Genomic DNA, 24,261 nt, shown 5'->3' with positions numbered 1-24,261 from the left:
AGGGGGGGGACTGGGTGGGCTTTGAGGTTTCACACCGTGTCGCACCCCGCGAGCCGGCAGCGGGCAGGGCCCCCCGAGCTACAGCGGCCGCTGCCCCCGGCGCTCTCGGTGCGTCCTGGTCCCGTGGCCCGTGCGGGTCCGGTCTCAGCGCTGATCCCGGGGGGGGTCCCGTCCCGGGGCGGGTGTCCCATGCAGGCGGCAGCCCCAGTCCCGTTCCCGGGGCGGCTCCAGGTCCCGGCGCGGGTCCCCCCGGGCTCGCTCCCGGTGTGGGTCCCGATGCGGGTTCCCCGGCTCGGTCCCCGGGCTCGGTCCTGGTGCGGGTCTCGGCTCGGTCCCCGGGCTCGGTCCCGGTGCGGGTTCCCTGGCTCGGTACCCCTGGCTCGGTCCCCGGGCTCGGTCCCGGTACAGGTCCCGGCTCGGTCCCCCCAGCTCGGTCCCGGTGCGGGTCCCGGCTCGGTCCCCGGGCTCGCTCCCGGTGCGGGTCCCGGCTCGGTCCCCCCAGCTCGGTCCCGGTGCGGGTTCCCCCGGCTCGGTCCCCGGGCTCGCTCCCGGTGCGGGTCCCGGCTCGGTCCCCCCAGCTCGGTCCCGGCGCTCGGTGCGGGCTCGGTCCCCGCTCCCCCGGCAGGTGGCAGCCCCGCTCGGCTCGGGGCGGCGCAGGCGCGGTGGTGGCCGCGCTGCTGGCCCCGCTCCGGTTCCGGGCGCCGCTCGCCGCCGCAGGCCCCGCCGCCCCCCCCGCCCCGTGGGCGCCGGCCGCCCCGCCGCTCCCGCTCCCCGCCGGCCCCGCCCCTTCCGCCCCCCCGGCCCAGCCGAGCCCGGAGGCCCCGGCGGCGCCGCATGGAGCAGCGGGCGGCGGGCCGAGCCCCCGCGACCAGGTGAGAGCGGCACCGGGGGGCCGGGAGGGGACAATGGGGGCCGGCGGAGCTGCTGCTCTCCGGGACACCGGCCCCGGGGAGAAGGGGGACGGGGGGGGCCGTCCCGGGCCGCTCCGCCTCCATCCCGAGGGACGCGGGACCGGGGGTGCGTCCTTCATCCCCATCCTTAGGGACCCCGGCGCGGGGGGGTATCCCTGAGCCCCAGGGATGCAGGATGGGGGGTTGCATCCTTCCCTTCCTTAGGAATCCCAGTGCGGAGGGGGCATCGCTGAGCCCCAGGGATGCAGGACTGGGCAGGGGGTGATGCATCCTTCACCCCCCATCCTTAAGGACCCCAGTACGGGGAGGCATCCCTGAGCCCAAGGGTGCAGGATGGTGGGGGGTTGCATCCTTCATCCTCCATCCGCAAGGACCCCAGTGTGGGGGGACATCCCTGAGCCCCAGAGATGCAGGATGGGGGGTTGCATCCTTCCCTTCCTTAGGAATCCCAGTGTGGGGGGCATCCCTGAGTCCCAGGGGTGTGGGACGGGGGTTGCATCCTTCCCTTCCTTAGGAATCCCAGTGCGGGGAGGGGGCATCCTTGAGCCTCAGAGATGCAGGACTGGGCAGGGGGTGATGCATCCTTCACCCTCCATCCTTAAGGACCCCAGTACCGGGAGGCATCTTTGAGCCCAAGGGTGCAGGATGGTGGGGGGTTGCATCCTTCATCCTCCATCCGCAAGGACCCCAGTGTGGGGGGACATCCCTGAGCCCCAGAGATGCAGGATGGGGGGTTGCATCCTTCCCTTCCTTAGAAATCCCAGTGCTGTGGGGGGCATCCCTGAGCCCTAGGGGTGTGGGACGGGGGTTGCATCCTTCCTTTCCTTAGGAATCCCAGTGTGGGGGGCATCCCTGAGTCCCAGGGGTGTGGGACGGGGGTTGCATCCTTCCCTTCCTTAGGAATCCCAGTGTGGGGGGCATCCCTGAGCCCCAGGGGTGTGGGACGGGGGTTGCATCCTTCTCTTCCTTAGGAATCCCAGTGCGGGGAGGGGGCATCCCTGAGCCCCAGGGATGCAGGACTGGGCAGGGGGTGATGCATCCTTCACCCCCCATCCTTAAGGACCCCAGTATGGGGAGGCATCTTTGAGCCCAAGGGTGCAGGATGGTGGGGGGTTGCATCCTTCATCCCCCATTCGCAGGGACCCCAGTGCGGGGGGTGTGGGTGGGACGGACACATCCTTGAGCCCCAGGGATGCAGGACTGGGGATTGCATTCTTCACCTCCCATCCTTAGGGATCCCTGAGCTCCAGAGATGCAGGACTGGGGGTTGGGTCCTTCATCCCCCATCCGTAGGGACCCGGGCGGGGGGGGCATCCTTGAGCCCCAGCGACGTGGGACGGGGGGTTGCATCCTTCCCTTCCTTAGGAATCCCAGTGCTGGGGGGGCATCCTTGAGCCCCAGGGATGAAGGACGGGGGTGATGCATCCTACATCCCCCATCCTTAAGGACCCCAGCGTGGGAGGGGACCCACATCCTTGAGCCCTAGGGATGTGGGATGAGAGGTTGCATCCTTCCCTTCCTTAGGGACCCCAGTGTGAGGGCGGCATCCTTGAGCCCTAGGGGTGCAGGACAGGGGGTTGCATCCTTCATCCCCCATCTGTAAGGACCACAGTGCGGGGAGGCATCCTTGAGCTCCAGGAGTTTAGGAAGGGAGGGTCGCATCCTTCATCCCCCCATCCGTCGGGACCCCAGCGCGGGGGAACACACATCCTTGAGCCCCAGGGGTGCAGGACAGGGGGGTGCATGATTCATCTCCCAGCTCCAGGAACCCCAGCGTGGGATGGGGAGGCTGCTTCCTTCACCCCCCACTCCCCTGGGACCCCAGTTCTGAGGGTTGCGGAGCACATCCTTCAGCCCCCCTGTCCTCAGGGACCATAGTGGTGGGGGTTAAGGGCGTGTTTCCTTCAGCCCCCATCCCCAGGGACCTATCCCAGGGCGAGGAGGCCACATCCTTCTAGCTCTGCCAGAACTCAGCATCATCCCCTTCCCTGGGGGTGGAGGGGACTGACTTTTCATCCCCAGGCCCCCACCCTGCATCCCCATCCTCCCGCTCCATCCCCACCCCATCCAAAGGCTGGTTTGGTACCAGGAGGCCGAGCCCCAAGCTGCTGGCGGGGTTTTTGAGCACGGTTGAGGTGGAAGGAGGGAGCTGGGTTTGGGCCTCAGAAGAGGCTGGCAGTGATGTTTTCTATTTTTTTTTTTTAATTTTTTTTTTTTTTTGGTCAATAAGGCGGTGACAGGTTATTTATAGCAGCGGCTGTTGCTCCGTCGGTTGATCGAGAGCGAAAGAGGCCGTGCCATGGTGCGGAAAACAAAGTAAAAAAGCCAATTAAAATCACAGGTGCAAAGGCCAGGGAGCGGGAGGAGGGGGTGGCAGGGGGGATCTCACCCCCCTTCGCCCTCGTGATGGGGTTTGTTCCCACTGGATGCCTGCAGGAAGCCTGGTGGAAGGATGCAGGAGCATCCCTGGGAGAAGGGGGTTCCTGTCCTCTTGTCCCTCCTTGAGCATCAGCAGGATGGTGGTGATGAAGTGAACCTCATGATGGGGAGCAGCACCGGGATGCTCCCCCCAGGATGTAGTTGATGTGGCATTCAGGGTGTAAATCACCCCATCACCGCTGCCTTCCCCCCCATCCCTTTTGTTCTGGGGTACGTGCTCGCTAAAGAATCTTTCATCCGCATCCCAGCATGACTCAAGGCCATGCCGGGGCAACTTTGCCAGCAGCTGCCCCTCTCCGCGCCACATCCCCATCCCTGGGGACACCCGGGACCTGGGAAGGGGATGCCAGGCCCATTTGTTGGGTAACAGGGGGAAAAATCACCCTGATGGGGTGTTTGCAGGGAAGAGGAGAACCAGGAAAAACCCCCTCTGCACCAAGGAGGCCAGGAGCAGCGTCTCTCCGGGCCTCCACCTGCCACCAACTACTCCCCAAGGCTCCTTCTGCGCTTTGAAAAGCAACATTTTTGTTTTCTTTTAAAAACAAAAAGAGAAGCAAAACCCCAGAAATAAATAGGAAGCCCCCGCCTTTGCCCCAGCAGCCGAGGCTGGGTCAGAGCAGCAGCGGCAAAATCCTCGCTGCGAGCGCAGCCAGCTCGCTGATGAGATCAAGGAGGAACGGTTCGCTTTCGATTAGAGCAATCGTAGGTGTTACCTGTAATAACGGGCGATAAGATCTGTTGGAGAGAGCGAGGATGTTGTCTGTTCTGGGGTTGTTTTTGATGTGAAGTTTAAAGAATCTCAGGGTTTTGAGTGCTGGGAGATGTTCTGGTGAGGGTGAGATGGATGAGCGGAGCGGGGTCGGCACAGATGTATCCACACGTCTATTTCCAATGGGAATGAAGCTTTCAGACCATCTACAGCTAAACTTTACTTAAAATTTATAATAGTCATGCTTTGCTGGTGCTGGGCAGGGTCTGCTCCCCGTTTCTCCCCGGCTAATTGGGTTTGAAATGGAACTGCGGCATCTTTCCCCCTAACCCATGCCACGGTGCTGATGCTCTTTGGGCTGTGGGTCCCAAATTCCCCGCACCGGAGACCATCCCAGCCTTCCTGTAGGTTTGGCACAGCATAATTTTGTCAGGAGAAGGAAATGCTGGTGATTAATGAGAGGAAAGGTTTCCCTCGTCTTGTTTCCCTGGTGCCCTTTGGATTATCGGGGTGGTAAAGGTATCTGCAGCACCTACCCTGCCCAGCACTCGGCCGCCAATCCAGGCTTCCCAGAGGGAAATCTAGGAGCAGGGCTGGGAAGGAGGTGGTGGGGACCAGGCACATCCTTCCTGAGGTGCAGCGTCAGGCTGAGGTTCCTCATCGGGGTGCCTGGGCAGAGCAGCTCTAGAGATGCTCGGATGGGATCTCAGAGCGATGGCTCAGATGGGATCTCAGAGAGATGCTGGGATGGGATCTCAGAATGATGGCTCGGATGGGTCAGAGCGATGCTTGGAAGGGGTCTCGGAGCAATAGTCGGATGGTATCTCAGAGCGATGCTCAAGTGGGATCTCAGAGCGATGCTCAAGTGGGATCTCAGAGCGATGACTCGGATGGGATCTCAGAGCGATGCTCAGGTGGGATCTCAGAGCGATGGCTCGGATGGGTCAGAGCAATGGCTCGGATGGGTCAGAGCGATGGCTCGGATGGGATCTCAGAGCGATGGCTCAGATGGGTCAGAGCGATGCTCGGAAGGGATCTCGGAGCAATAGTCAGGTGTGATCTCAGAGCGATGCTCAGGTGTGATCTCAGAGGGATGCTCAGATGGGATCTCAGAGCGATGCTCGGATGGGATCTCAGGGCGATGCTCGGATGGGATCTCAGAGGGATGCTCAAAGGATGCAGAGGATGGGGAAAACACAGATGTGGTTTTCAGCAGAGAAAATGCTGGTGGGTTTCCCTGCGTGCCCCAGCTGCTTTCCCAAGCCCCACTTTGGGGATGGGGAGTTTCCTGGAGGAGCACAACCCTCCTGGAAGAGTAGCCAAGCCTGGTGCTTGGCTCTGCTGAATGGGCTGGGCTGCATCCTGGCTGCTTTTTTAATTGTTATTCATCTTTTTCAAGCTGACTACTGCTGCTGCACATCCTCCTTGGGAAAGGACTTTTCCTTTAGGAGTAAAGGGACAGTGCCAGGGCTTTCCCAGCAGGGATGACAGGGGATGCTGCCTTTAGGCTCTGGATCCACGCTGGCATCACCGCGTCCTTCTCCCACCCCAGCCTCCTGTAGGGATGAGCCCAGCCATCGGAAGCAAACGTGGGCACGCGGTTGGGGCCAGGCTGGGTGACAGCGGGTGACGCGCTCGGCAGGAACCGCTGGCTGTCACATGAGGCCACCACAGGCAGCAGTGCCTTACGGGGAGCCGGTTGGCAGCGGCCCCGCAGCTCGGTGCTCTCAGGGGTGTGCGGTTTCCTCCTCTTCAGAAAGCCTCGTCTCGGAGGCAGAAATTAGCTAATGATTATTCCAAGCACAAAGACAGGCTGGGTGGAGAATGGATTGGGAGCAGCCCTGAAGAGAACGACTTGGGGTACTCGGGGGTGAGAAGCTCAGCCTGAGCCAGCGATGTAGACTAGCAGCCCCAAAACTCAAAAAACCCAAAAATCAGGCTGCTGCTTAGAAGTCACAGTTGAGGGGAAGAGGGGCTGATCTGAAATAGGGACGGGGGCTCAGCAAAAGGCAGTGCATGTGCTGTTATCCACGTTCCCCTCTATACCTAATAAGTAAATTTCTTGCACTATATTTATAACAATGCCACCATCCAAGGCCACCAAATTCCACAGTCTGGGAAGGTAAAAATGCTGGGAGCACGTTCCTCTTGGAGGGATTTGCTGGGCCAGTTTCCTCTTTAAAAGAGGGGAAACAATGTTCCTTATTAAGACTCAAAAGCCCGAAGGCAGGCTATAAATTTTGTATCCTCTCTGCATCTATAAAATATAAATTCTAGTGGTGTTCGTGAGTTGAAAGCCCAAACAACTGGCCTAAGGGATTAGAAAGATCCCGCTCTCACCCAGGGTGAGAAATGGCTTTTCCAGCCTCCAGATGGGCTGCGCTCCAGGGATGGACCCTTGGGCATCCCTTCCTGACGATGCTCCTCAGCAACCCCATCCAGCTCCGGCTGAGATTTTCCAGGCGAAGTCGCATCTTGGGTGAAACCTTCCTCCGGCTGCTCTTTCTTCTTGGGTTGTTTTAAAACTGCAGGGTCGGAGCGGTCGGAGGGTGGGAAGTGCTGACTCAGCGCTTTGGTGATGAGCGGCTCCTTGAGCAACACCCGGGGCTTCTGCTCAGCGTCACCACAGGGCGCAGGATGGGGAACGGAGCTGAAAATGGGAAATTCCTGGCAAAGGGGCATCTCTTCTTAAACCTGCTCCTTCCAGCCTTTAGCTGAACCTCGTCGCAGCCTCCCAGTACTGAAAGGGGCTCCAGGAAAGCTGGGGAGGGGCTCTTGATCAGGGAGTGCAAAGATGGAATGAGGGGGAATGGTTTTCAGTTGAAAGAGGGGAGATGGAGATGAGATCTTGGGAAGAAATGTTTTCCTGTGAGGTTGGGGAGGCCCTCGCCCAGGTTTCCCAGGGAAGCTGTGGCTGCCCCGTCCCTGGTGGGGTTCAAGGCCAGGTTGAATGAGGCTTGGAGCCCCTGATGCAGTGGGAGGTGTCCCTGCCCATGGCAGGGGGTTGGGACTGGATGGGCTTTAAGGTCCCCTCCAACCCAAACCATTCTAGGATTCTGTGAATCCCTCTTGGATGGAGGGGTGTGGTTTATTCCCCATTTTCCTTGGACTGTGTTTTAGACCAGCCACATCTGGACCCTTTGCTGAAATTTTTGCTCCACTCTGGGTGTAAATTCAGAATTTAACCAAAAGTCAGCTGGAAGATGAAGAGAGTTTGAGCTGGGGTCATCTCAGGTGGGGGACTGTGTTCCCAGCTGGTGCTTTCCCATCCAGCATCATCCAGTGCTGCCCTCCCTTGTCTCCCAGCTGCCTCCATAGCAGCGTCTTCAGGCTCATAGGTGCCATCAAGTTGGGTTTGGGTGCCTTCTGGAGAGGTTTTTCTTCATCAACAGCCCCAAAAAGCACCCTGACACAGGAGGCCCAGACACTGCAGTGATGGAGGCTGAGGGGAGACCTCATTGCTCTCCACAACTACCTAAAAGAAGTTGTGGAGAGGAGGGAGCTAGGCTCTTCTCCCAAGTGACGGGGGACAGGACGAGAGGGAATGGCCTCAAGCTCCACCAAGGGAGGTTTAGGCTGAACATTAGGAAAAAGTTTTCACAGAAAGGGTCATTGGGCACTGGCAGAGGCTGCCCAGGGAGGGGGTTGAGTCCCCTCCCCTGGAGGGGTTTAAGAGACGGATGGACGAGGTGCTGAGGGACATGGTTTAGTGTTTGATAGGAATGGTTGGACTCAATGATGCGGTGGGTCTCTTCCAACCTGGTGATTCTATGATTTTATGATTCAGCATCAGGTCCCCACGCTGTGTCCGTAGGGTGAGCCTCTGAGCTTCACTTGCTCTTCTCTGATGCCAAAAATAAAGGGACTCGTGGCGTGTCCCCACTCCGGAGGAAGGTGAGGGAGGTGGTGGCAGCGTGACGCCTTTTCCGGAGGGGTCTGGGCACGACTGTGGTGGAAACAGGGCCGCGTTTGCACCCGCTCTCTTCCTCCGCGTGGTTCTACCCCTTTATCTTCTTCCTCCTCCCGTCTCTTGACAGCCTTGCCCCTCGTTTCGGTTCCTCCTTCCCAAAATACTCAGAGCTGCTGACAGCGGGGCCGGGAGTGGTAGCCATCGATGGTCCCGAAGCCGTACAATGTATTAATCGCTGTATTTTGGGGTGGTTTGAGGGTGCGCGAGCAGGGATGCTCTGCCTGCATCCCACACATCCCGCCCCGTGTCCCTGGACAGGGGTGACCCCAGCGCCTCAGCCCAAGAAAAGGCGGGTTTGATGCCGAGGCCGCTGACTTCATCTCTTCCCGGGGGTCGGAGCGGCGAGAATAAAGCCGGGTTTGTTCCCTTCCCACGCACCAGGGCAGGATGTGACCCAGCCTGGGGCCTCGGCGAAGTGCCGGGGGGAGCCCAGCACCCCCGCTTAGCGCATCCCAGTGGGATTTAGGAGCCGGCGGAAGCTCCTGTGTCCCAGAATGCCCATGGATGCTGCAGGAAATGGATTTATCCTGCAGGATATCGATTTATTCTCTGTTTCTTTTGGATCTCGGGCCTGGGAAGCTCTCTCCCAGGCATCGTGGGAGAGCAGGGCTCTGGCTGCTCAGCCCCGAGGAAGGGACCGCGCTACATGGTGGGTGTCGGGGGAGCTGCACCTCGCTGGCCGGATCCCCTCGCCCCCCCCGTGCCTCAGTTTCCCCCTTGGTGTGCAGGGACCGCGGGCTGCCTCGCTGGCACCACCAGAGATGGGGAGGAGGAGGCTTGGCAGGATGAGGCTGAGGGGATTTTTCAAGACACAGGCAGTCGTACACATGCTGGGCAAAGGGTTCAGGGCTTCTTATTGCCGAGAAGGCCATCAGCGTCCTGGCTCAGATCAGCCACACCTCGAATCCCGGGTTCAGTTTTGGGCCCCTCAGTGCAAGAAAGACCTTGAGGGGCTGGAGCGCGTCCAGAGAAGGGAACGGAGCTGGGGAAGGGGCTGGAGCCCAGGGGTTCTGGAGGTGGCTGAGGGATGTGGGGCTGACTGTGCTGGAGAAGATGGGGCTGAGAGGAGACCTTGTCGCTCTCTGCAGCTCCCAGAAAGGAGGTTGGAGCAAGGTGGGTGCTGGGGTCTTCTCCCAAGGAATAAGGGATAGGAGGAGAGGAAATGGCCTCAAGTTGTGTCAGGGGAGGTTTAGGTTGGACATAAGAAAAAATTTCTTTGTTGAAAGAATGGTGAAGCCCTGGCAGAGGCTGCCCAGGATGATGGTGGAGTCTCCATCCCTGAAGGGGTTTGAAACCTGTATAAATGTGGCTCTTCAGGACAAGGTTTAGTGGGCAGGGTGGTGTTGGTCTGATGGCTGGACTGGATGATCTTAGAGCTCTTTTCCAGCATTAATAACTGTGATTCTACTATGGTGCAGGAACCACCCTGTGCTGCAGAACGGGCATCAGCTGCCCCTGGAGATACTCCCATCCCCAGGCATCTCCATCCCTCTCTGTTTTTCCTTGGATTGTTGATGCAGATACTGCAGTGGCCACGCAGCGTGTAAAACCTCTGCTCTTAAGAAGCTGTATCCATGCAAAGACCTTATAATCCCAGTGAGCAGCTCTGCGCCGGTCTGGTCCCTGGCTGAGGGGATCCGGAGCTCTCACTTTCCCATTGGTTTGAGAACATGTGAAAGCAGCACCTTGGAGGAGATCTGGTCCCTTCTTGGTGCTAGAAAAGACATTTGCATGGCTCGGGGAGCATCTTTTGCAGGGGAGCATCTTTTGCAGGGGAGCTTTGCATCCCCACCATGCCCAGTTCGCTGTGGTCCTTTCCCTCCCCAGGTCTCATGGTACCAAGTGAGGTGTCCCCACTGTGAGATTCGTGCCCCTCAGACTCCGGAGAAGATGTCAGGGATGCAGGTAAGCGCTGGGCAGAGAGGAGAGGCAGGGATGGAACCAGCTCTTCAGCCTTTCCATCAGCTTCAGAGGTGGCCCGGGGCTGAGGAGGGACATGGGGATGCTTGGTCCCTGTCCCGTTGTGCTGCTGCAGAAGCCCAGCGACATGAGGACCTGCAGTTTTTTGTGTCTCCTTCCTTCTCCCTGGCCCCATTGCAGCTGACAAACATCGTCTGAGTTCCCGGGGCCGCGACAAATCCCCCAAAACTGCTCCTGCTCTAAGTGGGTCTTATTTGGGTTTGCATCAGAGGAAGAGGAGCCCCATGTGCCCGTGGGGGGCGGTCCCTGTGGGTCGGGTGGACCAGGGGTGGGAGATGTGCCCAGCCAGGCTCTGATGCCGTCCCTCTCCCTGGCCAGGCCGTTTGGCCATCCGGTACAGAATGTATCGCCAAGTACAACTTCCACGGTACCGCCGAGCAGGACCTGCCCTTCAGCAAAGGAGACGTTCTCACCATTGTCTCCGTCACCAAGGTAAGGCCAGTGCCTCCCCACGGACGCTCCCCCGGGCCAGAATTTTCGTGGGATGCATCTAAGGGCACGGCGTTTGCCGTGTGCTGTGGGATTCCCTTGTCCCACTGGAAGTCCCACAGAGCTGGCAGGGCAGGAATCAGGCCAGGTGTTTGGTTAATTAATCCATGGCCTCGTTAGTTAAGGTTTCTCTGAGATGGAAGCCTCTTGCGGGCTTCGCGGGAGGCGGAGGAGGGAGGGGAGGGGCTCGTGACTGGGGAGCGATGCTGTGCACAGCACCTGGGGAGAAGAATGGAGAGGCTGTGGATTCCAGGGCTCTGAGATGCCTCCAAGGTCGCAGTGACCATGAGGGCTCAGCTCCTCTTGGCCACCAGCATCGGGGTTTGCTGGCCCCTGACCTTTGCAGCTGAGCCCTGGGGCAGCACTGACCCTCCCGAAGGCCCCTGGGGTGGGATGCTGCCATCTCCAGGAGCCGTGGGCTCGTTGTGCCATCTCTGCTGTCCCCACAGGATCCCAACTGGTACAAGGCAAAGAACAAGGTGGGCCGGGAGGGCATCATTCCCGCTAACTACGTGCAGAAGCGGGAAGGAGTGAAAGCTGGAATCAAGCTCAGCCTGATGCCGTGAGTATCCACAGACACGTGTGGATGGATCGTTTTGGTGTCCCCGCCGCATCCCAGAGCCACTGGTGACCCCCAGTCTGGAGGAGCTGGGGCTGAGTCCCGGGTTGGGGACCAAGAGGAGGGGATCAGGATGCTGTGGAAGGAGCTGTGTCCTAGGAGGGATGCAGGCTGCCCTGTGGCCCCTAGCCACAACCCCACACGGCTCCAGCCAGCACGTTCCTGGTCCTTGACCTGCTCTACATGTCCCATTGCAGGTGGTTTCATGGAAAGATCACGCGGGAGCAGGCAGAACGGCTGCTGTACCCCCCTGAGACGGGGCTTTTCTTGGTGCGGGAGAGCACCAACTACCCTGGGGACTACACCCTGTGCGTCAGCTGCGAGGGGAAGGTGGAGCACTACCGCATCATCTACTCCTCCAGCAAGCTGAGCATCGACGAGGAGGTCTACTTTGAAAACCTCATGCAGCTGGTGGAGGTGAGATCTCGCCTGCTAACGAGAGCTGCCACCTCTTCTGTCCCCAGCCCAGGGACCTTAGGTGTGGAGCTGGGGGGAGGACATCAGGGGTCACAGCTCGTGTGGTGAAGGTCTGGAGCCCGGGAGATGGTGGGACCTTCTCTGCTGACCCCATGAGTTGAGGCTGCTGGGGACAGACCCTTGGGGTAAGGGGAGGACGGGGCTAGGATGGAGGGGATGGTTGGATGTGCAGGGGACAGAGGGACCGGGAGGAGGGACAGGGACCCCTCCAGCCCCCCGGGTCCCATCCGTGGCCTGGTGCTGCCACCTGGTGGGATCCCAGAGCCTGGCATTGTCTTGGCGGGGACCCCCCACCCCAGTGTGCCACCGCCTGTCCCTGGTGGCTGCCTCTCACCTGCTTCTCCCCCAGCATTACACCACGGACGCCGATGGGCTCTGCACCCGCCTCATCAAACCCAAAGTGATGGAGGGGACGGTAGCGGCGCAGGACGAGTTCTCCCGCAGTGAGTGGCCCTGGCCCTTCCCCGGCTCCTGGGGACCCAGCAGCACCTCCTCACTCTCATTGAATCATAGAATCACTAGGTTGGAAAAGACCCACCGGATCATTGAGTCCAACCATTCCCACCGATCACTAAACCATGTCCCTCAGCGCCTCATCCACCTGTCTCTTAAACCCCTCCAGGGAAGGGGACTCAACCACCTCCCTGAGCAGCCTGTTCCAATGCCCAATGACCCTTTCCGTGAAAAAATTTTTTCATAATGTTCAGCCTAAACCTCCCCCAGCAGAACTTGAGGCCATTCCCTCTCGTCCTGTCCCCTGTCACTTGGGAGAAGAGCCCAGCTCCCTCCTCTCCACAACCTCCTTTCAGGTAGTTGTAGAGAGCAATGAGGTCTCCCCTCAGCCTCCTCTTCTCCAGGCTAAACACCCCCAGCTCTCTCAGCCGTTCCTCATAAGGCCTGTTCTCCAGCCCCCTCACCAGCTTTGTTGCTCTTCTCTGGACTCGCTCCAGAGCCTCAACATCCTTCTTGTGGTGAGGGGCCCAGACCTGAACACAGGATTCGAGGAGCGGTCTCCCCAGTGCCGAGTCCAGAGGGAGAAGAACCTCCCTGGACCTGCTGGCCACGCCGTGTCTGATCCAAGCCCAGATGCCGTTGGCCTTCTTGGCCACCTCGGCCCCTGCTGGCTCATGTTCAGTCGCTGTCAACCAACACCCCCAGGTCCCTCTCCTCCAGGCAGCTTTCCAGCCAGACTTCTCCTAGTCTGTAGCTGCCCAAGGTTGTTGTGCCTCTCCCTTTCCCCTCTCCCACAGGCGGTTGGGCCCTCAACATGAAGGACCTCAAGCTGCTGCAGATCATCGGCAAAGGGGAATTTGGAGGTGAGACCCATGTCCCCAACACCGTGGTGGCTCTTGGGGTGGTGGGGGGCTCCTCTGCAGCCACCCAGGGTGGTGGTGGGGACCCCAGGAGGCTGGGATGCTCCCCAGTGCCTCCCGTGCCCGTCTCTCTCTGCCCGCAGACGTGATGCTCGGGGATTACCGGGGGAACAAAGTCGCCGTGAAGTGCATTAAAAATGATGCCACAGCGCAAGCCTTTCTGGCGGAGGCGTCCGTGATGACGTGAGTGGTATGGGGAGGGGGGGACAATGCAAGCCAGGGGGTAGCTTCATCCGTATGAGTGGATATGGGTGGTCCCTGATACCCTGCGGGGACTGTGGGAGCTCCCCCTTCTCCCCAAAACCCTGCCCTGAGCCCTCCTGCACCGCACAGGCAGCTCCGACACAGCAACCTGGTGCAGCTCCTGGGAGTGATCGTGGAGGAGAAGAGCGGCCTTTACATCGTCACCGAGTACATGGCCAAGGTGAGACCCCTCACCCCTCCTGCTCTGCCCCTTTATACCCCTCACAGGGTCCCAGGGCATCACCCAACTGGGTCATCCCAGCTTGGATGGCATCTTTCTGGGGCCCCCGTGGTGTTTGGGGGTGGCGAGGCTGTCCCGTGCCCCATCGCTGGCTCCAAGGGAGGGACATCATCCTCGGGTCCTGCCCCATCATTATCCCCAGGTCCTGCCCCATGTAGGAGAGGGCAGTGGGTGGGATGCTGACCCTGGTGGCACCATCTCTCTCCATCCCTGCAGGGCAGCCTAGTAGATTACTTGCGGTCGCGTGGGCGGTCAGTCCTCGGTGCAGACTGCTTGCTGAAGTTCTCCTTGTAAGTATGGCCACGAGACACCAAGAGTTGGCCGTGCCTCCCACCCTGACCTGCTCCCACTGGTGTTTTGGAGCCACCTCACTAACCCCCTTCTCCCTCCCATCCCAACCAGAGATGTCTGTGAAGCCATGGAGTACCTGGAAGCCAACAACTTTGTCCATCGGGACTTGGCGGCGAGGAACGTCTTGGTCTCAGAGGACAACATTGCGAAGGTCAGTGATTTTGGGCTGACCAAGGAAGCCTCCTCCACGCAGGACACAGGGAAGCTGCCAGTGAAGTGGACGGCACCAGAAGCACTTAGAGAAAAGGTGGGTGAGCGGAGGGGGAGTTGTGGGACACAGTCCAAGTTTGGGCACATCACGAGTTGCCCACCCAGAGATGGATCCCAAATTCCTGCTGTCCAACCCCAAAAACCTGAGGGTGGAGATGATCTGCTGCCTTATCCCTGCCTGAGCCCACTCATGGGGCTTCTCTCCTCCCTCTCTAGAAATTCTCCACCAAGTCAGACGTGTGGAGCTTCGGGATCCTCCTCTGGGAAATCTACTCCTTCGGGCGAGTGCCTTATCCGAGAATCGTAAGTGAGGACCATCCCGACCCCGTTTGGGTTTTTGTGGGGGGATTAAACCCTCATTTTGGGGGAGAACTGACCCCCTCCCTCCTCCTGAACCCCATCGCAGCCCCTGAAGGACGTGGTACCCCGCGTGGAGAAGGGCTATAAGATGGATGCTCCCGACGGTTGTCCCGCCGTCGTCTACGAGGTGATGAAGAAGTGCTGGACCCTGGACCCCGGCCACCGGCCGTCCTTCCACCAGCTCCGCGAACAGCTAGTGCATATCAAAGAGAAGGAGCTCTACCTGTGAGAGGGGGGCTCAGCACCCTGGCAGCCGCGGGGGCCCCGCGCTGGGGCGGGGGGACCGGGGTGGACACAGCCCCCCCTGCTCAGCCCCAGGAGCGGCCGGGAGGGAACCCTGGGGGTGGCGTTCCCCAAATTCCAAGTCTCCTGGTCGCTTCCCAACTTCCAAATCAGTCTTTTTTTTTTTTTTCCCAGGTTTTGGGGTGGTTTTTTTTGTTTCCCAGGCTCGGGGTTGTTTTTTTTTTAATTTTTGGGGTGGTTTATTGTTTGTTTTCTCAGTTTTGGGGGGGTTGTGTTGGGTTTTTTTTGTTGTTTTTTTATTATTTCAAGCAGGACCCAGCTGAGTGCTGGGTGTTTTACTAAAGTACGAATCTTATTTTTTAATGTAATTAAAAGAAGAAAAAAAAAAAGAAAAAAGAGAGAGAAGAAGGTTAATAAAAGAAAAATAATAAAACAAAGAAGCCAATGAAACGGACACACAAAAAAGGAAACCCCAGCGACAGAAGTGATGGTTAAAGGGAAGACGCTGGACTCGCTGCCCGGTCGGGAGAGTGCGGCCGCGTCCCCACGAGATGCTTTTTTTTGGGTTGTTTTGCTTTAAACTCGTTGCAATGTTTGCATGCTGTCTCCAGAGGCCTTTTTTTCCAGTTCTGTCCAGTGCTTTATTCTCATGTAATGCTACCAACTGTGAGATTCAAACTGTAATTAAAAGAAACCCATTCCATACGGACGCGGCGCATCCCGCCTCACCGCCCCTCTGTCTCCGGCTCTGCTCCCATGGGATGCAGCCCTAGACGGGAGGACACAGCGCCCTGGTGTCCCCTGGCAGGGTCCAAGGTGGGGTCATTGCCTTCGGTGTCCCAGTCCCGGTGGCAGGAGGGGGGATTTGGGATGCTTGGTGCCTACCAGCATCCTTCAGGATGGGTTTGGAGGATGCCAGGAGAGGACAGCTGCAAAGAGGTGAACTGAACCATGTCAGACCCCTCGTGCCACCAGCGTCCGTGCCTCAGTTTCACCCATCCAGGGCTGTTTGTTCCTGCCCAGGGTCCCCACGTCACTGGGATGAGCAGCCTGAGCATCCCTTGGTGATGAAAACTGGTCAGATTGTGACAGGGATGAAGCTGCCGAGTGGTGGCAACACCCCCCCCACCTTAAAGCCGAGCTTTATCTTCCACCCTTGGAGCTGCTTGGACTAAGAAGATCTAGGGGTGCATTTTGGGGCTGCTTCCTGGACCTTGGGAACCTTGTTCCCTGTCCTGCTTAACTCATCCAGGAGGTTAAAGAGAAGACCCCAGCGTCCCAGACCCGCAATGGAGGTGTCTCTACGAGGTCCTTGCTCTCCTGCAGGGTGCTGGGTGGAGGTGGTGTCTGGCAGGTTTAAAATAGTTCCCTTCATCCTAGGCAGAATTATTCAGCGTTAAATGATGCACGGGGCACCAGCTTTACCGGCTGCTGCTTCGCAAGCCGCAGCTGAGAGCGCTCGGTCTGGTTTGGACCGTGATTGGGACTGTGCCTTCTCTTGGAAAGGGAAAACTAGGGAGCGCTGGGATGGTGGGAACAGCTGAGGGGTGGGTGGGATGGAGGATGGAGCCACACAGCCTTCGAGAGCCCTTCAGCGCAGAGGGGAGGCAGCAGCTCAGGAGTTGGGTGCTCCTCACCCCCTTCCCAGGTGACCTCAGGGTGTCCAAATGTCCAGAGGGGACAGGACAGGGACGCACTGAGGCTTGATGCGCTTTAAGGTTTCATTTCCCTGGATGAACACTGCCTTCCCCCCATCCTCCCGTCCACATCCCCCCTTCTCCATTCCTCCTGGTGCTCCAGCCCCAGCCTTATAAGCAGCTTTCCTTTGGGGCTTAGGAAGATTAAAGTCATTTACAGGCAAAGCCTGCAAGAAACCTGGCTTTTCAGATGGGGAGAATTGCCCGGCACCTTCATGCAGTGGCAGGCAGCGAGCCAGGAGGAGGTTTGGTCCAGTCCCCCTGTCACATCCCCTCTGCTCCCTTTGCCTGGGGCTCCTGCTGCCAGCAGACCCCACCAGCCATCGGAAAAAGGGAGTAAAACCTACCCAAAATTCACTCAGAGCTTTGGTTTCCTTCTCAACGGCACCGCGCTGCATCTCCCCAGGACTGTGCCTGGTCCCACGGGCTTTGGGGTGCTTGGTGCTCGACCAGCATCCTCAGCATCCTCCAGGACTGTGTTTGGAGGGTGCCAGGAGAGGACAGCTGTAAGAAATCATTCAGGAACACCTCCTTGTGCCCCATGCAAGGGGCTCTACCCCTTCCTCGCCGTGGTGAACTGAACCCCGCCAAGCCCCTCCTTCTGCCAGTGTCCGTGCCTCAGTTTCCCACACTCAGGGCTGTTTGCTCCTGCTTCTGGGTTCCCCCTGCTCCACTTTGGGCTGCTGCCCAGCCAAGGACAGTCTGTATCCCACTGGCTGACGTCTCCCCAGGGATTTGGGGGCTGTTTGAACCCCTCGGCAACACCCTTGGGAAGATGGGATGCTCAGAGGCTACTGTGGCTCTCTGGTGCTGGCTCGCAGCGTGTCTCCCTCCTCCTCCTCCTCCTCCTGCCAGTGACAAGATCGGCACTGGGCCCAGTTGTGTCAGCTCCATCCTGCCTCAAGTCTGCATTGTGAATCATCATCACCATCATCATCATCATCATCATCATCATCATCATCATGACCAACAGCAGCAGCGAGTTATTTCTGCTGCCTGCGAGGCCAGCGCTGCCCAGGCCGTGGCACAAACGGACCTTGCCTCTCCCTACGACTTTGCCACGTGGCCTCCAAGGAGGATGGGGACACTGGGTTTAAAAAAAATCTCCTGAAGAATCAGCCCCCAGTTCTAGCAACCCTTGTGCCTCTCTGCACCGCTGCTCAGGATCCCGGCTTGGACCAGAGCTCAGCATCCCCGGAGCAGCCCGGCTGGGAACGCCTGGGACTGGCACTGACTTGACATGCAGAAGCTCCAGGAGATGAAAGGATGATCTCCTAGGTCACACATACTTCTCTTTTCCTTCTCGGCTCCTCCACCACGCCCCTGCCTGAACTCACTGGGGTCACCCTGGCCAGCATGTTTCTTCCAGCACCAGTTCTGGCTCCCTCTTGGGAGCATCCAGAGATGCAGGGAACCTTCCTCTTCTAAACAAATAAAAACCAAGACTCGCTTCAAAGGAAACCAGAGCTCCCATCTGTTCCCAGTACAATTCCAGCTGCAACCATCGCTCCCGTTTCCCAGGGTTGCAAACCATCCATCCCAAGGGGAGGGGTTGCAATGGGCCCAGGCAGGTCCCCTCCCAAGCTGCCCACTGCTTAAGTCCCTCAGGGCTGCTTGGAGCAAATTACGAGCGCTAATTATGGCCTGACGAGGCTCCTTCTGCTCCATCCTTGACGTGCGGGGCTCCTGAACCCCTGGCAGACCTTGCCAGCATCTGTGCGCTGCCTGCACCTCCTCCCCCTCCACGACTGACTTTATCACGAGGACTATTTTTAGCGTGATGTACAAAGCCATTCCCGTCACCGTTTGGTGTCGTTCACCTCTCCAGCTCCTCTCTCTGTGTCTTTTCCTTCTGAGCACTCCAGGAAATGAAGGCAAGGCTGGAAAGATGCCCCGTGGGAAAACTGTCTCTGTGTGTGTGGCCGTGTGTGTGTTTCGGCTGGCGTGTGCCTTTGCTCGGGGCTTGCTCTCCATCACCGGCAGCGAAGCAGCACATGGTCCCCCCATGTGCCTGTTTACATGCTCTGTGTGTCTGTCCGTGTGTATTTGTGTCACTGCTTGGGTGCAGACTCTGCCGTGGGAGCCTCCCCCCACCCCAATCACCTCCTTCTTCTTCCTCACCCCCCTCCCGACAGCATCTCTCCTCCCCGCACGTGTATAACCAGCCCTGCTCCGTGCGACCTGCTCCCCTGCCTGGTTGCTCTCCTCTTTGGAAAATGCACCCCCAAACCCCACCACCCCTTGGGGCAAAGGCTGTCCACCCTCCTCCACACAGTTTGGGCTGGAGCATCTCCATCCCATGCGTCTCAAAGCCCTCAAACCCCTCGTTCCGCGCAGCACGGCGCTCAGCCAGACCCTATGATGGAATGAGGGGGTTCAGAGGAAAGCGGGGAGCCAGCCGAGCAGCCTCTCTACTCCCCGCTTCCCTTCCCAAGCACCATTCGGGTTCTCCTGGGAGATGTTCTATCAAGACACCCCAAGGTGAGGGAGGGGGACGGCCAGACAAAGGTTTGTCAGGGAGAAATAAACTGCCTAGAAATAAATGGCGAGGACCTGATCCTTTCCATGGGGAGGCATTAAACCTCCCTGGGCAGCGTGGGCTCAGATGGCCTCCAGCTTGTGGAGATCTGGACAAAGTCGTTTCTAGTGCACGTGCGCGTGTGTGTGTGTACACATCACAGAGCATTATCAAAGCCATACCAGCAGTATAAAGCTATTTCGTTGTCATACACTGGGAAAAAAAGAAGAGACGGGCATCACCCAGTAAAGGACCCTGCAGGTCTTTTCTTCATGCCCCCTCTCAGGCTCAGCCTGAGCTGCCACGAGCGCAGGCAGGGGCATCCCCAAGGAGGGACGCTCTGCAGGCACACGGATGCGTGCGAGCTTGGGATGCAACTAAACACAAGGGTTTTTAAAAACACAGGAATTCATTACGTGATGCAACCCGTGACACAGAGGCTGCGTGACATCCAGCTCTCCCTGGGTGTAATTAAGGCTTCCTATCAAACAAGAACAGTAATAACCCCTGCTTTGGGATTTCTTCATCCTTAGGCGATGACAATAGATTTTCATAGAATCATGGAATGGTTTGGGTTGGAAGGGACTTTAAAGCCCATCCAGTTCCAACCCCCTGCCATGGGCAGGGACACCTCCCACTGGATCAGGGGCTCCAAGCCCCATCCAACCTGGCCTTGAACACCTCCAGGGATGGGGCAGCCACCACTTTCCTGTTCAACCTGGGCCAGGGCTTCCCCACCCTCACAGGAAAACATTTCTTCCTAAAATCTCATCTCAATCTCCCCTCTTCCAGCTGAAAGCCATTCTCGTTGTCCTATCCCTGCACTCCTTGACCAAGATCCCCTCTCCAGCTTTCCTGGAGCCTCTTTCAGCACTGGAAGCTGCTCTAAGGTCTCCCCGCAGCCTTCTCTTCTTCAGGCTGAACAACCCCAGCTCTCTCAGCCTGTCCTCGTACTAGAGGTGCTTTCGGAAAATAAAGACTTGGCAGAAGACTTTACATTGAAAGGGGCTCTCTGGGTCGCCAAAAGGCAGCTTTGATTCCCTTGCCACCCAAAGCTGAACCCTCCGTTGTGTTTCACCTTCCTTGACCAAGACAAACTCCAGATGCTTTTAGCTGGTTTTAATTACACTCAAGTGACATAAAAGGAAGTAATTTTATTTGATAATTTCCAATACCTTTATCCTAAACTTTATTTCCTATGTTAATGCTGTAGTGGTCCTTTTGGACAGAGGAGAACCTGCAGCCCTTCGAAAGGATGCGATGCTCAAAACCTTGGGATATTTTGCTTTGATGTAGCAGCTGAAGCTTGCGGTGGTCCATAAGAGCACTAGGATGCTCCAGTCAGGCTGTCCCCACCAAGTTCCCTCTGCACTTCTCCCCCAGATCCTCAGCATTTTCTTAATAACTTCTTAATAGCTGTCTCTGAGCAATCGTTACCTTCTTACAGCTAAGTAGTTTACACAGGGAAGCTGAGGGTGCCAGTGAGGATACACAACATAATTTAATCCACTGTTCTGTGGGGGAAAAGAAGTTTCAGCAGAGATTAATTAGCAGTGAGGTTAAATCAGTGGCTGCTCTATTGCTTTTTTGCTGGTGGAGACCTCAAAGAAAGCAGGCAGATGTCCCCCATGGTACCTAAGGCAAGGGGCACCTTACAGCTCTTTGCGAGGGGACGCTTGGGTACTGGCTCTGTTTCTGATGCCACCAGCACTGGATGAATGTCACTGTGCCTCATCCCCGTGCCTGGAGCAGGTGGCAACCCTGGCTGGCCGGGTACCCCTGTCCCTATCCCATTGGCGCGTCCCCATCCCATTGGAGCATCCCCATCTGCGGGTGGGAAGAGCAGGGGTGACTCTGTTGCTGTGCACCCAGCGTCAGGGCTGCGCGGGGAGGTCCCTGTGTTTGCAGTGCCTGTCCCCATCACAAGAAGTGACAATCAGCCACCATGTGCAAGCGTGACTTCTCCCAGCGGAGAGGCTGCCTGCTTTATTTAGAAACGCCTTCTCATTTCCTCCCCTGTCGCGGCTCCGGCACACACACGCTCGTCTTTCCAGGATTGACTCACCTACTCAGGGTCTTCAAAGGCTTAAAACTTTGTGTTCCCTGGATTTCAGGCTGACAGGGATGAGGTTGCTGCCCTTCAATGGCCTCGTTGCCATTACACTGCAAGGTCACAGACCTTCCCCTCCCCTGTTCAAGCACCGGGCAATCATTTCTGGCCCCCTTCAAGGATCTCTGGAGCATCCTGTGAAACCCTGGTGGAGGAGAGATCTTCCAGGTGTGTCTTTGGAATTGGTTTTCCCATTATCTGGAAAGAGGAGCTGAAATGATCCCACTCATCGTGGCAAAGGGAATGGAACTGCTTGCATCCTATTCAAATCAGGTGTCAATGCTGCGAGAGGATCCTCTTAACTTCCACCGGCTTGTCTGAGGCTGCGGCTGAAGGGACGTTTCATCTCCCTCTCGACTAATCCACGGAGATGTGTGATATAGCATAAGCTAATATAATAGGTCATGCAAGGATTTACATCTCATTACAGGTTAGAGTCCTGGGAGGAAGGATGAGTCATTCTTACTTGAATATATTTTGGGGATAAGGAACAGTTTGGCTGCCCAAAGAAAAGCAAATAGGAAATCAACCACCTTGAGGCATCACCATGTGCTCTATCCCCAGCTCCCTCTGATTGTCCTCTCCCTTCTACCTCCAAGCAGGACAATGATCAAAGGGGCAGGAGAGCCTCCAGCAGCCGGGAGACCTTGCTGGAAGGCCTTTCCTTCACCTTTTGCTCCATCCCCATAAAACCTGTTCCCTAACTGCAGAAGATAAACCTCATGGTCCCTCTCCATGGGGCACATTCACCTCCTGGTGAGTGAACATCCCTGCCACGGGTGACTCAGTCCCAGCCAGTGCTCGCATGCTAATTTCCACCTAGCTGCTTTGACTGAGCATTTCTGCTCATCAAGAGCTGTTTTCTCATAGTTCCTCGGACAGGGAGGCTATGTGTTAGCTGACCCATCTAATCCAGCTGGAAAAAATCGGTCCTGACTTCAAGTCTCTTGCTGTTAGTGAATATTTGGATAGAAATCGGGACTGAGCAAAGCTCCTAGGACCAGCCACATCAAAAGTCTGCTCTGAACCAACCCAAGGATTGAACCTGCCTGGCATCCAAGGGCAAAGCGGCCCTGGGACGCAAGCAGGGATGCTTTTCCTCCTCTCTGCCCCTCTTTTCATCCAGCCCTTCTCTGACTGACAGCCAGAACTTGAACACATTGTTGGCGATGGGAGGTCTGCAGAGTGCCTGGGGCTCTCAGCCTCTTTCTGAGCAGGCTGGGAAAGCTCACTGTGCGCTAAAATTCATTTTCCATGGGCTGTCCATGGGAAACTGCTTAGAAGGTCTTCAGATTGTCACTTCAAACAGTTGGTAGGACTCATGAGCAGCCAGCTCAGTGTTGACTCAGGCTGAGCAGCAGCCACAGGGGCGTCTGAGTGGTGGGGAGATGCTGGGGGTGACGCTGGAGTTGTGCCAGCAGAGCCTCAGGTGGCTTTCTCGCTGCCTTGTGGCTGGGTGTAAAGGCAGCTCCCGCTCTCAGATGATGCTGGGGGGGTCACTGACAGCATTCAGGGGGCTCTGCTCTGCTGGGATTTAGCTGTAGCCCCATCGAGCCTTCGCTGGGACAAATGCCCTTTGTCACTTCCAAAAGTGGGCTCAGCTCCGTAACAGCAGCCGTCACTGCCTGACTGGATGATTCTCCAAGAAAAAGACATGATTTTACTTTTTAGTTTCCTTTTAAGACAATTTTTTTTGCCTGGTGCTACCTTGGGCAAGAAGGGAAGGGAGAAGATGGGCTGATCCCCCCTCCCTCTTTCACTTTATCATTTCACAGCTGTTCCATCATTTTAATCTGTGGAGATTGTCTTTAAATTTCGGAAATGAAATGATTTCCTGCAAGCCGGGATTGGGGTTTGGATCTGTGCTCATTTTTTCATGAGCGGAGAAGAAGAAAGGGAGAAATGGATGTTAAAGCCAGGCTGGCCATCTGGAAGGGAGGTGCGTTTCTGATGCCATTAATTGCTCCCTCCCCAAGGCTCCCGATACGGCTGCAGCCAAAGGAGATGGGAGTGGGGGCAGGATGGGAGCTGGGGGAGCTGGAGGGGCTGAGGGAATTACACAACATAAATCAGTGCCTGCTCCGTCCTCAGCCTCCTGGTTTAGGTGAATGTGTGGGTCCCTGGGCTGGCTCCAGTCCACCAGCGACGCAGCGCTTGGGGGGACCGAGAGCAGCGTTTATTAGAATTAATTAATATCATTGACAGCACTAGGAAAGAGAGGAACAAGCTTTTGGTCCCGGCAGCCTTTAGATCTAAGAGCAAACAACAGTTGTGACTCGTGTACAGTACAGATGGCTCTGACACAGGGCTCGGTCCCAGCTTTTCCTCTAGTAGGACTCAATGGATGGGGAATAGAGTGGGAAAAGGTCTGTTTCCTTGAGCTGAAAGCAGCCAGGCACCATCGCTGGTTGCTCACGGACAAGAGACAAGGGCATGGTGTCCGGGAGAGTCACACAGGGCTCCTGGTTTCATCCAGCCCTGAGGCACCAACACCAGTAGTGACGTTTCCCTGGGGGGACAAGGGGTAGTGGGGGGCGATGGAGACCTGGGGGTGGGAGATAGAAAGGGGCAATGGGGACCTCGGGGTGGGAGATGGGAAGGGGTGATGGGGACCTCGGGGTGGGAGATGGGAAGGGGTGATGGGGACCTCGGGGTGGGAGATGGAAAGGGGTGATGGGGAGCTGGTGGTGGGAGATGAAAAGGGGCAATGAGGACCTGGTGGTGGGAGATGGAAAGGGGCAATGAGGACCTGGTGGTGGGAAATGGAAAGGGGTGATGGGGAGCTGGTGGTGGGAGATGGAAAGGGGCAATAGGGACCTCGGGGTGGGAGATGGAAAGGGGCAATGGGGAGCTGGTGGTGGGAGATGGAAAGGGGCGATGGGAACCTCGGGGTGGTAGATGGAAAGGGGCGATAGGGACCTCGGGGTGGGAGATGGAAAGGGGTGATGGGGAGCTGGTGGTGGGAGGTGGCAGGGGGGTTGTGGGGGGGCGATGTTGGGCGCTGGAGGGCGCTGGGGACGGGGCGGTGGGAGGGGGCGGGGGGGGGGGGCGAGGGGGGGCGATAGGACCCGGGGGCGTGGTCGGAGTGGGAGGGGGCGTGGTCGGGGTGGTCGGGGGCGTGGCCTCCGCCGCGGCGCGCGCCTCGGAGCTGTCCGCGCCCCGGTGCTGAAGCTCCCGCCGCTCCGCTCGGCTCCGCTCGGCCCCGCCATGGGCACCGGGGCGGCGCGGCCCCGCTGAGCCCCCCGGGAACCCGGCCCCGCAGAGCCCCGGCTCCTCCAGAACCCGCTGATCCGGCACCCCGGGACCTTCCCCTCCACGGCA

The 24,261-nt window shown here is 57.9% G+C and overlaps 1 protein-coding gene across 1 annotated transcript; it reads left to right on the top strand.

Moving 5' to 3' along the window:
- Nucleotides 1-757: 757 nt before the first annotated feature.
- Nucleotides 758-15,325, top strand: CSK (C-terminal Src kinase). The gene is made up of 13 exons (XM_069866816.1): nt 758-872; nt 9,857-9,934; nt 10,328-10,441; nt 10,948-11,060; nt 11,315-11,534; nt 11,944-12,037; nt 12,845-12,910; nt 13,051-13,150; nt 13,301-13,391; nt 13,668-13,741; nt 13,854-14,049; nt 14,229-14,315; nt 14,419-15,325. The coding sequence occupies exons 2-13, from the start codon at nt 9,920-9,922 to the stop codon at nt 14,599-14,601; spliced, it is 1,353 nt and encodes a 450-aa protein (XP_069722917.1). The 5' UTR covers nt 758-872; nt 9,857-9,919; the 3' UTR covers nt 14,602-15,325.
- Nucleotides 15,326-24,261: the final 8,936 nt, after the last annotated feature.

The sequence above is a fragment of the Phaenicophaeus curvirostris genome, chromosome 12 (genome assembly GCF_032191515.1).
Source record: "Phaenicophaeus curvirostris isolate KB17595 chromosome 12, BPBGC_Pcur_1.0, whole genome shotgun sequence".
In the NCBI taxonomy this organism is placed as follows: Eukaryota; Metazoa; Chordata; class Aves; order Cuculiformes; family Cuculidae; genus Phaenicophaeus; species Phaenicophaeus curvirostris.
Note: the sequence above shows the minus strand (reverse complement) of the source record. Positions and strands in the feature narration are given on the sequence as shown.